The sequence below is a fragment of the Rhynchophorus ferrugineus genome, unplaced genomic scaffold (assembly GCF_030347505.1).
Source record: "Rhynchophorus ferrugineus isolate W39M unplaced genomic scaffold, kcgeb_rfMv2 rfM8, whole genome shotgun sequence".
Lineage (NCBI taxonomy): Eukaryota > Metazoa > Arthropoda > Insecta > Coleoptera > Curculionidae > Rhynchophorus > Rhynchophorus ferrugineus.
In genome coordinates, this window is record NW_027472587.1 from 29,741,009 (window position 1) to 29,759,362 (window position 18,354).

An 18,354-nucleotide genomic window follows, 5' to 3' on the forward strand; every position below is an offset into this window, starting at 1 on the left:
CTGTATGTTGCTGATACTTGTGTTAATGATATGGATTTCAGTATATAAATAGTGGTGATGGTTGCTCTGGACAGTGTTTGTAATCAGGATCACCGAGATGGGAGCTGATGCAACTGTATTGTTAGTGGCGATTTTTGCTTTTGCTGCCCAAGCAGGTAAGAGAAATATATATTTTAAATATGTAATACAATATGTATAGGTAACATGTGAAAACTATGTGAAAATTAAATAGAATTTTATGAAAATTCTAAAAACTAAACGGTTATCACAATAAAACCAACCAGAGCTAAATTATACGAAAATAATTTTATTTTATATTTTATTCTGAATATTTACAGTAAAAACATAATCTTGTTAAACATACATATTTTTGCTCTACTTGATTTTTATTTAAGAAAAAAGTATTGTTATGATTTGTACCCTATAACTTTTATTTCAATACTCTAGATATTGAAAAAGACATAATTCTATTGTTGCTGTTTTTATCATATATTTTTAAACATATGTAAGAATTACAATTATGTTGTCATTCTAGTCTATTCGATTTTTTTTACTAACGCGTAATGGGTATTTGTGACGTCGAAATATTACAATGTTGCCGCATCAAATCTGAGTTTTAGTTCAGTTTGGCTTTGATATACAAGAAAATTCTAATCTAAATAATATAATTAAATAAAAATGTTTATAACATATAATATATACATCTAATACATATATTATTGAAGGACTTAACACTACAATTAGGAACACAGGTATAATAGTTTGTAGGTTAGATTTGTTTTGTTTACATTTAACTCTCTTCTACACCATCTATGAGGTAGAGTTTCTAGGCGGGTTTTTTTATGTAGTGGTATCCCCCTGGAGGCCTAATCTACCTAATTAACAATTGTATATTTGAGAGACGTATTATACTTTCATTCGAGAGCATATTTACCTTTTTACGTTTATTTCTTGTTTCCTTCAATGGTGTGTTTATGGTGTGTCAAGTCAACTTGGTATCACTATATTTTATGTGTTCTGCTACTATCTGTGTAGACCATTCTTCATAAAATTAATTACTGAATTCTGTTTAATACATTTACCATATCTACAAAACAGTTAGTATTCATTCTCTCCTCATTCGTTGTAACCTAACGCTCATATATAATTTTGAACTATTTCAATCATATCTCTGCACACAAATCTTTCACGCTCTACAATACCATTTTCTACAGTTATATTCACTTAATTTTGTGCGTACTTTTAGTTGTTTCCACTCTCATCACTCTGTCTCGGGAATTTCCAGCATTATCGCATATCCTGAAAGTTTCCTTCACTTTCCCACTCATTGTCCAATTCAATTACTAAACTGTTAATTTCTAATTTGTCTAAAACATGTTCAGCATTCCGCCATTTATCAGTTACGTCCTCTGTATGTTTTATCGAGTTCATCTAAATCGAAAGTGTTATTGTTGACAATGCTTCCTTCCAGATATCCAAACAGTTTTTGATGGAATGTACTTCTCGACCAGCAATATATCTGCAATTAATTATTAATAAATTTAGTGACCTACAAAATCCAATCAAATGCTATTGTAACTTTAGTTACCAAGAGTGTCACAATGAACCATTTTGCAATATTCAAATGAATTTCATCATGATACACAAATTCAAATAGTTTATCTTCCTTGGTCCTATTTTATGCCTTTAAAAATGTAATTATTTTTAAGGTAATGTCTGGAAATTAAAACTTTCCGAGGGTTATCTTTACTCCATTTAAACCCTGTAAGAGTGTATGAAAGGATGTCTTACATCCCTCAAAAAGCTGCAAGTCCCTAATTCTTTTATGCATACCTGCCAGACAGACAATTATCTCTAAAATAAATTTATGAAATTGTATTTATATCGATAAAATAGTTTGTGTACTTACTGTTCTTATACATTTAGTATATTTGGTCTCGAATAGAGCCAATATCAAGATGGCCAAGAATCGTCACCCACTTTGTATGTAGACGGGTTTTCTTGGGTAAATCTAACATATTATTCTTCATTTTGTAAGCGATGTTATTCACAGTACCCACACTAATAGCGGAAAACCGCTAAAAACATTTTCAATAAGATTGCAGGGACTTATATTATTTAATATCATCAATAATTACCTCTCTAATGGAATTTACCGGCAAAAGGTGGCCTCCATTATGTCGTTCCTTTTCGAGGAACTATTAAAGCAGCAATCAATTTGTGACCCACAATGGATATTCACCATTGGGCATTTTCAAACAATGTAATATGATATATTACGCAGCGACTTATATTATTAAAATAATTAAAGGGCTAAAATAATGTTTGCCAGTTTATAACCTATAGTAATTATAACTAATATTTTGAATAATTTAGCGTACATTTAACAAGCAGACGTCGACAGGCTGTCAGACATATGAAAAATTCTTGAAAGCAATAGTGATTAGAGGTTCTAACTCTTACCTATAAATTACTAGCGACCCGCCCCGGCTTCGCACGGGTGCAATGCTGATACTAAATTAAATACACTACAGAAAAAATATGAACGTTGTATATAAAAACATAGCGGCCCGCTCCGACTTTGCACGGGCATAAAATATATATGCCTATGTCACTCAATGAAAACATGATTAAAATCGATCCAGTATTTTTGGTTCACATTCATTACTGCCCTTGGCCTGCACGCATTAAATTTGGAGTAAAACAATTCCTCTTCCTCTATACTTACTATGAAGATTTCCTGCTATCTTTGGAATATCTAAATTCATACAATTTTTATTACATTACGCATTTTTAAACGCAAATTTTAAATTTGTAATATCTCCGAAAATATTTGTTTAATTTACATGCTGTAAGGAACCATATTGATCTATATTAATTGCACACTGTATTTAAGGTACTTAATTCGAGAAGGATTAATGCCGTATTGTTTAAAATAGCTTCGTAAATAAGCCATTTTCTCACGTAAAAAGTAAACAATAAAAATGGTTAATGTGGCTTATCCCTAAAAGATAAACATATACCATCGCGAACTTTTTTGTAGACCTTTTTATGGTGTACAATACTGTAGTACATTAATTTGATCTAACTCGTAGGGTTAGGCAGCGTTTTTGCTAATTGCTAAATAAGCCTAAAAAATAGGTTAATTTACGACATCACGTTAGAAACCTCTAAAATTAGTAATGTTGCCTTAGTATATTATGCATGTATTATACATATAAACCTTCCTCTTGAATCACTCTATCTATTGAAAAAAACCGCATCAAAATCCGTTGCGTAGTTTTAAAGATTTAAGCGCACATAGGGATATAGGGACAGAAAAGGCGACTTTGTTTTATACTATGTAGTGATTGTGGCTGTATAATTAATTGCAGTTTTTAGATATACCATAATGTTCAAATAAATTATATTTGATAACATTTTTGTTCAATTATTTTATTTAGATTAGAATTTTTTTGTAGTCAAAGCCAACTATTTTAAAGTTAATACATTTTGGTCTTCTTTTATCTCTTTTTTATATCGAATTACTATGAAATAACTACTCATTAGTAAAAGTGATCGAGTTATATTTCAAAATAGTTTTTATAAGTAATATTTTCACTATCCTAAATCAGTTTGTCTGTCGAAAAAGATCCGAATCATTTCTAACTTGAGTGTATAAGATGTTATTGGGTGCAAATCAGTATTAAACTATAATAACAATCCGAAACATTGTTTTAGCTGAATTAAGTACATCAGGGAATTTATTTGGTTTAATTGACGTCGGAAGCAAAAATAATGCTCAACAATATATTATCGAGGGGTATCGACTTTAGTTTTTCAGTCACTTTAAATATAATACTACATGTATAGTTTATATTTGTAGTGTATGATGAAAGTTCTCGTTATAGGAGTGATGACAAGTGTTTATGTTATAAACTTCTGTTGATGCTAAACTACAGTTAGACCGACTGTATGATTTAGGGTACACATTTAATTGGTTTTATGAATGGTTATGTATTTTTACACACTCCCGTTCATAATTAGGGTCTTTCAGATTTATTTGTGTTCTTTTGCTCAATCTTAATTTTATTTAATTCTGTTCTAATTAGTTTAACCATGGAAAAGAATGCAACAACAAATGTATATGATATCTTATTTTCCCAAGGCCATGAATTAGATTTGATGTAGCATTTTAAATTTATATATATATATATATATATATATATATATATATATATATATATATAAATATATTATTATAACATTGCAGTTTTAGTTTTACACATTTAATTTTTAATTTGTTTAGAAATTATTATAATAGTTAATTAGTGTAAAATCAAATACCCAAACTGATATAGTCTGATAATGAATATTTTATCTTATAATACTTAGACGATAATTTGAGAATGATTCTGTCATTGCAGAGTCTGATAAAACATGTTTTTAGTTTTATTTATATATGTTAATATAAGGTGACAATAACAAGATATTGAAGTTAGATAAGGTAATACAATTGTTTTTGAAACTAATGTTCTGGCAGATGATTTTGTAGGCATTTTGTCTTTTTAATTAAATTTTTGCAGATTGGCAAAACTTTCCTGCTCATTCTATTTATATTGAGAGACTGTTTCTTGTATCTTGTTATCTGTTAATGCTTTTCTGATGTTGCAACAAATGTTTTCACTATTAATTAATACTAAGTAAATGAAGTAATCTTTTTGATTAGTATATTATTATAATTAATTAATTTTTTAAAATAAATTTATTGGTTAATGGTTTACACAAAATAAACATTTAATACTTTTCAATGTAGTCACCTCCGTGCTCTACACAGTGTTGCCACCGATTTGAAAGCTTGAATATTCCTTCTTCATAAAAAGTTGAGGACGAATTGTCAGCCGATTGCGCACATACTCTTCTACTTCTTCATAGCTTTCAAATCTTTTGCCTCCAAGTGATTCTTTCAAGGACGTAAGCAAACAATAATCACAAAGTGACAAGTCAGGGCTATAAGGAGGGTGCTCGATGAAGATGACGATGATACGCGATTTTATCGACTCTAATAGCTCAGAATAGTAAGCTGCATTCACTGTTCGTTGACCGTGATTAATATCAATGATTATAACTCCCTTTATTCATGGGCGTCGATCATGACTTTCATTTTCAACACATTCTCGCCCGTCTCTGAATTCTCTGACCTATTTATAAACTCAGGTGCAGGATCCCCAAATTGTGTCTTCAAAACAAGTGAACATTTCGGATGATTTAAGCCTTCATTGGTTAAAAACTTCATGATAGTGCGTTGTAGAACAGTACCTCGCGCTCAATCGTGGCTGTACTACGGACAGAACCGAGCACAGCTACTAAGGATACTTTAAACTGAAGGTAATTTCAGTTTAGCACATGCGCATTTTCATTTATTTGAATTAATAGTTTGAGTGAAGAGGCGTTCTCGTGGCAAACTCAACGCAAGCGCATATACCTTGTTTTGTAACTGGTGTTTCAAATTTTACTCTAATATATATTTCTTTGTGTATCGTTCCGCAACGGAGGAATTAAGTCATATGAAATTAAAAAATAATTAAACATATTACAATAGTAAAGGAAACGCTGGGAATTCATTTAGTGACTAGTAAATATAGAAATATGTAAATTATCATTAATTTTTATGAAATATTTTAAATTAAATGCTAATCAAAATGTACATTTAAATAATTGAGTGTTTTAATTTTATTTACTGAGTAAATAACAATTTTGAACCATTTGAAAATAAAAACTCATATTCTAATAGAACATTGTGTTACAAATCTTTAAAAAGATCATATCTATAGATCAATCATATATGTAGTATGGTACATGGCATATGCATGGTGTCCATGCACCATATTTACATAAAGACATCATATTGAAACATTTTTAGACAAAGTCCATAAACTATATTAACATAAAGCCTTGATGTTATCTAATATGATTTAATATTATTTATCTAATATTATTTAGGATTTATATTCATGATGATTCATCTATCTCAAAGTAAAATCTTCATCTTGCACACCATCGTACTTTTCATCTGAAAGAAGTCACCAGTCAATGTATCATTATTTTTACAATCCAAAGATGAATTAACCTATGCTCTTTTATAAAAATATATTCTTTTTTTCCTTGTTTGCTTCACTCCTCCATATTCAGACTAGTAGTCATTAGATTGTTAGGGTTTCATTGATGATTAATGTTATATGTTTTGTTTATTCGATTCAGGTCAACTCCTACTGATAAATTTGATATTTTCAATGTGTCGTTCTCCACTACTCTTGCATCTGCAAAATCCTATCTAATTTTTCGATTTTTCTAATTTAGCTTTCATCAGCTTTGCCTCGACAATTATTAGCAACTTCACCTACAAAAGAAAAATTAAATTGTTACTAAAATATATTATTTTAGACATTTTTATCAGTTATCACAATTTTTGCTACTATTTTTGATGGACAAACGCCTGAACTGACTACTGAACTAATTATCTTTTAATTGACGTAATATATATTTACTAACCTAAAATGAATGGATAGTTAATTACAACGAAATGTGTATAAAACTTATAATTACCTTTAATAATACTTCTAGTACAATTGTTTATTATATCTCTCATACCCTTTGCAATGTTATTATTTCAACAAAAAGAATAATTGTTTTCTTTGCTTCTTGTCTTCATCTTGGGTGAAATGTTGGCATATGTTGACTTCTACTTGATGTCCAAAATGTTATGTTAGAAGTTTAGGGCTTAGTATTCTCGCTATAAACAAAATTGAAGCTGTTTGGATATTTTAACATTATAAAACCTAACCTTACATTCCGTACTTACCTTTGTTCTTCCATATTTTAAAACCAATGTTGTTACAATACTAAGAATAACACAACAATTTATTTATTATTACTCTAGGGTTATTAATGTAACACAAAATTATAATTTTATTATTTTTTTACACTCGACCAGCGGCTAATTTTAAAATGGTCTATTATACACCGTAAGTGGGGAAAGGATGAGCGCAAATATTTGGTGCATGCTCACAATATTTCATCATTATCTGCAGTTTAGCGTATTCTCAGCTACTACCCACATCGGTTTCCTCAGTCCTCTTAAATCAAAGAGCATTCGAGCATCGAATCCTCTAGATCTAGGAATTACGTGCTAAGCTAAATAGTAAAATTACGGTTTATATTTGATTCATCCTCGTATTTTAAAGCGTTATTTTCTTCCTCTAAGTCCATAATCCATTAATCATATTCTAAATCACTAATCATCACTATCATCACTAATCATCATCACTAATCATAATATAAACGAGCTATTATTGGGTATAGAGGGGAATTAACGGTTGATTCGTAATAATCAGTTCTGATTAATTTATCATAAATTTTAACGGTTTTAACTATCTACGTCTCTGAATGACGATAATAGTTCTCTATATAAATTTTAAGATATTATATTGAATTTTAGAATAGAATAGTAGATCATCATCGGTCAAGTGGCATGTCTTTTTTTTAGTAAGCTTCTACGGGTCCTTCAAGTTCTTATTTCTTCCTATCTTTCTTTGCCGTTTCTGATTTTGTTTTTCCTTCTAAAATTTTCTTACAAACTCAACTTTCAACTTTCCATAAACAAATTTTAAAAATGTTATTATATCTTAACTCATTTACGTAAATTATTAAAATTAATGGCGCCATCTATCAGAGGTTCATTATAATTAAGCACTACAGTTAAATATTAGGTGCTTGGATTACTCTTATCAGGTTTTCTCATAAAAAGTTATATATTTTCCATCATTTGCGAAATTGTTAATTTATATAAAGAAATGTATAAGTTATTGAATTTAAGTGTTGTTTATATTGATATACGAGGGTCACTATTTATATTTCGGGAATAGGAAAAAAAACAAATAGCTAAGCTGCGAATATATTTTTATTGTTTTTCAAAGTACTCGCCATGATGATCGATACTCTACTGCATATGCTTAAACCAATTTTCAAAGCATTCCATTCCGAATGAGGTATCTTCAAAACATGATTTTTGAACGCTTCAATAGCTTCTTCGGGCGATGGAGGTCGTTGACCACGCAGTTTATTCTTCACGGATGAATTTTTCGCTATTTCACCGAAGACTTCTGGCAAATAAATGGTTGTATATCAATCAGAATTTAGTGTTCTACGATACTCTAGAGGCACTGTTGCAATATGACCAGTTTTCTCGAAGAAACAGGCCCCCATTTTCTTTGAATTGCTTCGTGGACCAATCGAACAATCTTTGTCGGATTTGGTTCATCTTGGTACACCCATAGAGTCGACTGCTGCTTACTTTCGTATTCACACGAATATAACCATGATTCGTTACCTGCCACGATTTTTCGAACCTCTTTCGAAGCACCGCGATTGAATTTCGTTAGCATTTCTTTGCACCAATCGACACGAGCCTTTTTTGAGCAATTGGTAAATTGTGTGGGATTCAACGCAAACATAACTTTCGCACAGTTAAGTGTTCATGTAAAATCGTATATATGCTGGTGGAACTAATGCTTAGTGATGCCTCAATCTCACAATAGATGACATGACGATCTTGCTTAATCATTTCGCACACAGTATCGATGTGTTCTGACAGAATAGCCAATTTTGGACGACCTTCACAAAAACTCGTCGGAGAGTGAACTACTACCACTATTGAATTCACTAAAACAGCGATACACGGTGGTTACGGTACTGTTGTTGTCATAATCCACGTCGAAAGTCGTAAAAAATTATCGCACGAAAATGTTTACAATTCAGTTCCATTTTTCGCCGATACGAGACTTTCAACTAAATATACAATAAACAAATAGCGTCCGTGCGACAGAATGTTCTGAGTAGGTATATCGTCAAAAATGTCAAACTTTACGATGGAATCATCAGATGGAATCACATGACAACAGTGTTATCAATTCACGAAATATAAATAGTGACCCCGGTATAATATGTATATCTGAATTAAATGCGTATAAACACTTATTATATTCATTATGTAACTGATTTAAAATATTTTGTAGCATACATCGGCAGTAATCCTGTTATTGAAGAAGATTTTGAGCCTGTTCGTAAGTAAACTTGTGGTATTTAATTAGTAATACGTTAAAGTCGACTCTGTCGTATTTTAGCAACTTGCCCGCCGCAAGATGGCGCTGCTTCCGTCTATTTCCCCGCCGTAAATTGCACGAAATTCTGGCAGTGTACGAACGGAGTGCCAAAGTTGATACCATGCCCAGCTGGTTTGATTTTTGACGATGTTTTGAACGTCTGTAACTATCCAAGTCTGTCGCATTGTACTGGGCAAGGCTGGTCGACCACCCATGCTCCTACAACGAAACCACCTACGACAGCACGGCCAACAACTACACCAACGACGACAAGAACAACTACAACGACTAAGAGTACATCGACGTCAACAACAGCAAGCCCTACTACGACTACTAGGAGAACAACAACTTCAGCTACAACAAGACCAACAACCACAACAATTCGAACTACAACTCCGACTACAACAACTAGAAGGACTACTACAACAAAACCATCAAAAACTACAACTACTAAAAGACCCAAGACTACAACCACTAAGAGGCCCAAGACAACAACTACAAAGAAGCCCAAGACAACAACTACAAAGAAACCCAAGACAACAACCACAAAAAAACCCAAAACAACAACCACAAAGAGGCCGAAAACTACCACTACAAAAAAACCGAAAACTACAACTACCAAGAGGCCAAAGACCACACGTAAACCCCATCACGGAAGCTCTAGCTGCAGTGGATCTGACAGTTCGGACAGCAGTTCAAATGACTCTAGCAAATCAAAAGATTCCAACGATTCGTGCAATGACTCTGACAGCAATGATTCCGGAAGCAATGATTCCGGAAGTGACGATTCCGGAAGCGATGATTCCGGAAGTGACGATTCCAGAAGTGATGGTTCTGGAAGCGACGACTCCAATGACAGCCATCATAAGAAGCATTCAGTTACTCAAATAGGAGAACCGTCTTCTGGTGAGATTGTTGTTCCTAATAACGAGAATGCTGAAGAGGATAATGATGATTTGGACATTAAATCATTTTACAATAATCTAACTATGAAGAAGGGAAGAATGTTAACGAAATAGTTGAGACGATATTCTTCTTTTATTCTGTCTATACTTAAATTATAAATAAATGATTATCTTAGTCTTGTAATTTTGTTTTTCACCTAATTCTTCTTCTACGGATTAATGGGCTTAGCGACAAATTTGCTTCCTTTTTTTTTTCATTTTTGGAATTCGCTGCTCTATTAAAAATAATATGCGTTAATATGGTTGCCTAACAAGTCAGCTTGTTTAGCAATAATGTTAATACTATTTATTCTTAAAAGCTGCATTACTCCACAATAGTGATTTATTCAGAAATTCTGTGATTTTAAAAGAAGCATGAAAATAATTTTAGAATGAATAAAATACAACGAATACAACTGGAAAGTTTGTGCTGATTTAAAAGCTGTTCTATTATGTGGACCATATGGAGGTTTTACAAAATATTGTTCTTTTCTCTGTTTTTGAGACGGTAGAGATACTATGAAGTTAAAGATTGGCCAAGAAGAACTGACTCTGGTTATGGTAAATGGTCTTATTCTACAAGAAAATGTGATTCTTGCATTCTTACATCTAAAACTTGTTTTAATGAAAAGTGTTGTCAAGCATTTGAATAAAAATGATAAAGTATTTTTGTATTTGGAAACTTTTTTCTAAATTAAGTGATGCTAATTAAAACAAGACATTTTTGTTTTGAAGGCACGAAAATCTTACCACGAAAGAGTTAGCGGTTTGGTTATCTCTAAAGAAATTGTGGATATTTAAGCAATCTTAAAGCTGATAATACTGAGTTTTTAGTGGAAATGACTTGCTACAAAAATTTTGAAAGGATGGGATGCAGAATAGCTTTAAAAATACATTTCTAGAAATCCCACTTCCCAAATTGACGACCATGTCCCAGCAGGATTCGAACCCGCGGCTATCGCAATGGTGGGAGGACCGTCCTATCACCTTTACCACTTCGCCACCACACCGGCGCTCATTTTTTTTATTGACCACTTAAACCTGAGCTATTTTGATTGATTGTTTATTTGTAGATATATATTACAATTTTTTAAATAAAATTAATAACAAAAATAAATTAATATGATTTAAAATTTTCACATTGTACAATTTAACACACAGTGTATTTCTATAGGAATAATAATTAAATTGTTGTGTTATTCTTGGTGGTTTAACATACATTGGTTTTAAAATATGGAAGAATAAAGATAAGCCTTGAAAATAAGGTTAAGTTGAACTTCTTCTTCTTCTTGTGTTAGAAGTCGTCGATTCGTTAATGAGGTTTGTGCATAAAGAAAAGTAGCAAAAAAATGTAATAACTGGTAATAATTAGACATTTATTTTAGTCATGATGAATTATTTCATTTTTAGTTTATAGGTGAGGTGTAGCCGGAATTTGTGGAGAGTGGAAATCGAAGAAAGTGAAATTAGAATAAGAGAAGAAGTATTTTTGCATGCATAAATAGTGGGGAGTGATATTTCGAAAAGATTAAATTTGCGAAAATATATGACCTGATGGTACTTCTCTGAAGGTGGAAAGGCGGAGCAAGCAAGGAATAGGTAACGTATTTTTATATAAAAGTATAGGTAAACAAATTATTGTTTTGTAAAAATAATGATGTATTGACTGGATACTTCTTTCAGGCGAAAATCTGAATTATTGTCTGTTTCTAAAATAAATTGAGCTCAACGTGGATGCATCATATCAGTGACATAAAATGTATAAACAAATATTTTAAGTTCAATTTTCAGTGGACATATCCGACCTGCTTTTTACCTTTTACTGAAAAAAATCTAGCCCTGCTTTACCGCAAAATTTCAGTAGAGAAATTATAAATTAGAAGATGCCCCCTACTACTTTTGCCTGAGGACAATTACAAATGTTAAACAATTACGAACATAAATTTACGACCATACCTTAGGATTCGAACCCCCGACTATTGCAACGGCAGAAGGACCGTCCTGTCGCCTTTGCCACTGCGTCAACCAAGTCGGCGCGTTTTGTAATTGAAGCATGTTAAAACGGAACGTGAATGAGTTAAAATTAACTAAACCATTTTATTTAATAAAGCAGTGTTGATTAATATATTGTATTACTTTTGTTTATTCCCGCATCGTGGGAGATGTTAAAGAGTTATCGGTAAAAGCGTTGAAAATAGTATGATCACATAAAGTTACATTTTATGTTTTTTTGTAAGAAACTAAATAGGTCCATAAGAGATTAACGATATTAGAGAAAAACGAGAGTCGCTATTTTAGTGGACAATTATAAGCTATTTAGATTTTCGCAAGGGGTTTTTTCTCAAGTTCATAATATAAATATTAATCAAATGGCTCAGAAGTTTAAGGATTTCAATTAATTTGATGCCTGGTGAACAGACGGCAGTAAAAAGCCTATACATAAAGTGTTGACTGGCTAGAACTGCACATGCGCATTTGTTTTAATCTAGTATGACACAGAACATCTAAGAAAATTCGTTCTTGACTAAGAGCTGATATGATTGTAAACATTATTAAGATTTTTCTGTTAATTTTGTTGGTGTTAACCACTAATTCAATTCGTCTGATAAAGTTACTAATTCAAGCAGTGATTGCACTGTTATCGAAATACGACCACAGTTTATTAAGTTAAATTATTCTAATAAAGAGAAAACATTTAAAAATATATGCATTGCTAAAATATATTTTACAATATTTTCGAAAGGAAAAGAAATCTAGAAAATAGAAAGAGTGTTAAAGGAAGATGATATATAATCATTAAATGATCTGTTAAAATATTAATATCATGTGGTAAATCAGCCCTGTTTCATTAAATGAAGGATTATAGGGGTGAATTGTTAATACATCATAAGAATATTAGTGGTTTTTCAAATGCAGAATAACAACATAACTCAGGAAGTCATACTAATATATCATATAAGTTTTCCAAGACTATGACTATATTTGATGGATTTAAAATAAAGAACTATATGTTCGCTTCATCTGTGTTAATAGTCTCTACTTTTGTGTCTCATTTAACTGAATTCGATTTGCCAAAACTATATAACATTATTCATGAGAAACTTTACTTTTCTTTTCTAACTCAAAGAAAGCCCCCAAAGCGTAGAATTGCTATAGTATGGTAATTAGAGGGGATGATTTTGATGTCGAAAATATTGATTTTACAGTATATTAGAATTAATCTTTTCTATTTCTAATCAAAATAAGATTTTTTGCCCCAATATTCATGAAATTGAATATTTTGATATTATTTCTTTAAATTTTAAGTACAGTTTGATACTTTACTGAAATTTAAATTATTTAATAATTATTATAATAGTTAATTAGCGTAAGATGAAATACTAATTGATACCCAAGCTCTTGTAGGCGTATAATAATGTATCTTTTATCTTATAATACTTGACGATAATTTGAGAACGATTCCGTGATTGAAGAAGTAAACAGTATGTAAAAATAGTTCAGTGGTGGCACTACAGTAGCTCCAAGACTATGAATTAGATCTGATGGATTTAAAATAGATAAATATACGTTCGCTTCATCTGTGTTAATATGTTCCACTTTTCTTATGTCTCATATAATTGCTATGGTATGGTAATTAGAGGGGATGATTTTGATGACGAAAATATTGATTTTACAGTATATTAGAATTAATATTTTCTTTATCTAATTAAAATAAGATTTTTTGTGCTCACTGCGTTCACCGTCTTCGGTCTTCATTTCACCACGTTTAAACTTAGCATACCAATCCTTGATGGTTGATTTTCCTGCGGCAGTGTTTGTTTCAACTGTATTTTGTCCATTCAAAAATCAATATTTCATCAATACACTAAATTCCTTTTTATCCAGTTTTTTTACAATAATAAAAATTGCTTCACTCAAAATGTTATAATTCACAAACTAATGATGCGACAGCTGTCGAATTTATACACGCATCTTTTGAGGGTTAGGGCTAACTAAAAATATGTGGATTTATTTTTAGTAGCGCCATCTATGTGTCAGGCTGGGGACTTTTCAATTGACCTGTTACATATTTTGTGTCACCGTTGTGACGGATTGCTTGATTTGGAGATTTTTCGTTTTATAGGAATATATATTTGTAGCGTATATTACACAAATACATTAGACCAAAAATTCTTCCTGGGTATAAGCTGTAACTGTACCAAATTTCGTGACTCCAGGTGGCCCTGTTTTCTTTGAAAAGGAAGGCAAGGTGTTGGCTAAGTCGATTAATATATAGATAAATGTGAAATAAAAAGAGAGAACTGGAATATTTTGTGAACAATCTCACCATTTAGCACACTAAAATCATTTAAATAAAAAAAGAATTAAGCTATAGTGTCCCTTGGATATATTAAGATATTACATCTAACAAGTCCAAGAAAAAGCATCAATAATGTTGCCATTTATGATATTTCTGCTGCTGGGCATCCGCAAAAGCGACAAATCTAACAATTAAATAGAAGAGACAATCCCGCCTAGTTCACCTTACATTATTGTTCAAGTCTTAACAAAACTATTCAAAATTAAAGGGTCTAAAATATCGAATTATCAGATGGAATTGTAAGTACATGTCCTTGTGTTTTAAGAAAAATATGGAGAAAGGATAAACAAATAAAATTTGCTTTTACATATATTTTTTTTAATAAATGACTTTTATACGAGAGTTCGAATTTTAATGATATTTTAAGCGATTGACGTGCAAGTTATTATTAGAAGTACCTTTAATTATAATATTATCACGGTATTCATTTACGTTATCACAACATATTATGTAAAACATTCATAAATAATATAATTAATCGAATAACTGATGATAACCGATTCGCCATTGATAGGCCACAATTGTTTTTCTTTGAAATTGTATCTTCAAAGTTTTTTCAGATCTAAACCGTATGATTTAGATCCGGTTGGCGTTTAATAGCGAAATATATGGCTGATATAGGCAATGTTGCTGATAGTGGTGTCAATATATAACACGTGGTAACAAGTAGTCTTACTACATAGGTTCATCGAGATGGGAACAGATACTAGCCTGTTATTAGTGGCGTTTTTTGCTGCTTCAGTGTATGCAGGTAAGTGTTTGGCTCTTGTTCAAACCCTGTTTACATGTTTGTTAATTATGTGAAGGCTGTATATATTGTTCTGAGTAAAATGCTATGCAGAGGATTTGCATTTTTTGTTGTTTTTTTTTAAATATAAAGATGTGATAACTTCGTAGATAAAATCGTATTCTAATATAAACAAGGACACTTCATTTATCATATTTTAAACTAATCAGTGATACGGATATTTTCTAATAACTAGTGACGTAGTAGTCGCACTATATTCAATTGAATAAAGAAGTTCGATTTTAGTAGTTCTCTCTCGCTAATTGACATTGGACGATTTTCTGAACTCTAACGACTACTCACTCAAATATCATGCTATGTCGACTAGAGAATGTTTTATTAAGCTTCAGCATTTCCAAATTCTGCGGCTAGGGTACCTTAAGCAACTTCAGTCCACCTATGGTGGTCGAACTTCTTGAATAGCGATACTTCCGTAGAAATCATAAAAACAAAGAAAAGTACTAAACGCAATTTATCTACGTTTTGTGCAAAGGAAATGACGCCTACAACAAAGGGTCCGAGAAATGAAACGAACCAATCAAATGTATTTGCGGAGAAAGTTGAAAGGGGCCAATCAAATGTAATTAGTTGAACGAAACGAAAAATGTTTCTCATGTGAAACAATTCTTCAGTGATACCTATTGAGTTCACATTCTATAGTTTGTCCAATAAAACCGGCCTACCATAGTAAAATACATTTTTTTGGCAAAATGGGTTTTTTATTCAACAAAATTCCTTTCAAGGGTGATACCCTGATTATAGCGACCCTCCAACTTTTCGATAACCACCCACCTCTTCATTCGACTAAAATTTCTTCCCAGTGAGCATTATTTTGAGATTTAGGAGCAGCAATTCGAAGCCCCATTCATGGTTTTTTGCCATAGTTTTCAATGACATGTAACACGGTGTATTTTCTTGGTGAAGCAGCACTTCCTTTTTCTTCAAATGCGGCCGCTTTTCTGCAATTTCGTCCTTCAAACGGTTCAATAACGCTATATAATAGTCTTTGTTGATGGTCCTTCCTTTTTCAAGGTAGTCAATGAAAATTATTCCATCCGCATCCCAAAATACAGACTCCACAACCTTCCAGACGACTGTTGTGTTTTCCCATGCTTTGTAGCGGGTTCATCGTATGTAGTCCGCTCGGATGACTATCGATTTGACTTCGGAGTAAAATGGTGGAGCCATTTCATCCATTGCCACATATCAACACAAAAAATTCTGGTTTATTATGCTTGATCATGTTCAAACACGTTGTTTTTGGACAAAAGTGAGTTCGAACGGCATACACTTTGCACAGATCTTTCTCATACCCAAATATTCGTGAATGATATAATCTACACGTTCAGTTGATATCTTTAGAATGTCTGCTATTTCATTCAGATTCAATTTACGGTCATTAAATCATGTTGTGGATTTTTTAAATGTTTTCATCCGTAACAACATCTTTTGAACGTCCACTGCGTTTACCGTCTTCGGTGCTCATTTCACCACGTCTAAACTTAGCATACCAACCCTTGATGGTTGATTTTCCTGGAGCAGTATCCGGAAACTCGGCATCGAGCCAAGTTTTTGCTTCAAGTGTATTTTTTCCCTTCAAAAAGCAACATTTTATCAACATGCGAAATTCCTTTCTATCCATTTTTTTTCACAATAACAAAAATTACTTCACTCAAAATGCTATAATTCACAAACTAATGATCCGACAACTGTCAAATTTATACACGCATCTTTTGAGGGTTAGGGCTAATTAAAAAACATATGGATTTAATTCTAGTAGTGCCATCTATGTGTCAGGCCGGGGAATTTTCAATTGACCTGTTAATAAACGGCATGTCCAATAAAACGTCATAGATATCAGTCTATAATATTGAAATTCGGTTTGGGTTTGTACTAGTGGATCATGTAGCGAAATGTCTGTGAAATTATAAACTAAAATTGTATGTTGACACGGAAACATTGCGGTGTGCTGTTTTATTGGAAGAGCTATATGTTACTCTATGAGGTTAGGAAATTCTTTGAGCAACTTTAGAGTGAATAGCCCTCCAGTATCAAACTATTTTCTTTTCCTAAAAAGTTGAGCAATTCCAAATTTGATATCAACTAATAAACAGCGGTTTAATAGTAAAGCAAATGGATCGCAGTAATGTATCCAAACTTCGATGTAAATTATTATCATTTCCGCAGTATATTTGTCATGTCCGCAGATGAATTTGTACATAACCTCCATAATTTCACATTTCATTTAAATTTTTCAATTATTGAGGAGGAGATTTGTTGTAAAATATTGTTTTGTCATTATCTAGAACTATTAGGTGTTTTAAATCGTTATATTTGCCTACGCTCTGTGATGATTATTGCATTGCAAGAAACTGTTCTCGGTAAATTGGTAGAATAATAAGTATAAATGTTAAACATTATAAGAGCTAACATCGAGAGATATTTTAGACATGATAAAGCTTTTAATCAAATGCTCTATTTATTTTGATTTCGCATTAGATTCAAAACTATGCACCTTTCAGATGTTCCACCTGCTCCACAATTATTCGTTTCAAAAATAGCTGTAATAGTTTCATTTTGATAGCGATTAACAAATGGAAATTTGATCCAATCATTTATTCACTGTTAGTTCATGCGAAACTCACTCAAATGTTTCTTTTGGTACCTAGTCTCATATAAATTGTTCAAAAGTGTTTTTTCGTCGATATTTAGCTCTATATCTGCAATAAATAGGCTCGACCAGGTGAGGTTTATTCATATTTCCATAACAATTTGATCATCATAAGCACCACATAATTTTCAATCAGCCTGTGCTGTATTTTTAACATTCCGGTGTAGTTGGTGGGGTAGGTGTAGATTTTTCTGGAGATATTATAACCCTGTTGGCTTTTGAATTCATTCAAGTATCGAGAGTCGAACAAATTTGGTTAAAGCGTTTGGAGAGAAGCTTTCGCATATGGAGGACATTAGATAATGAGAATAAAAAAGCTTAAAGAATTTTAAATATTGAGACAGATTCGCCATTGGTAATTTTACCATACCGGTAGGGTGATGTACCTTTTCTAGTAGGGACAAGGTCTATATATATTGAGTCTTATCACATTCTTAACAAAAAAAACTTAT

General features: G+C 31.9%; 1 protein-coding gene across 1 annotated transcript in view; it reads left to right on the forward strand.

Moving 5' to 3' along the window:
- Positions 1 to 18,354, forward strand: part of LOC143201054 (uncharacterized) — a 34,976-nt gene continuing 16,622 nt past the window's right edge. The window contains exons 1-5 of the mRNA XM_076411901.1: positions 1 to 155; positions 9,054 to 9,101; positions 9,162 to 10,158; positions 10,222 to 10,225; positions 15,108 to 15,195. Coding sequence (XP_076268016.1) covers positions 98 to 155; positions 9,054 to 9,101; positions 9,162 to 10,158; positions 10,222 to 10,225; positions 15,108 to 15,195 — 1,195 coding nt within the window. The 5' untranslated portion in view covers positions 1 to 97. The remainder of the gene's footprint in view (positions 156 to 9,053; positions 9,102 to 9,161; positions 10,159 to 10,221; positions 10,226 to 15,107; positions 15,196 to 18,354) is intronic.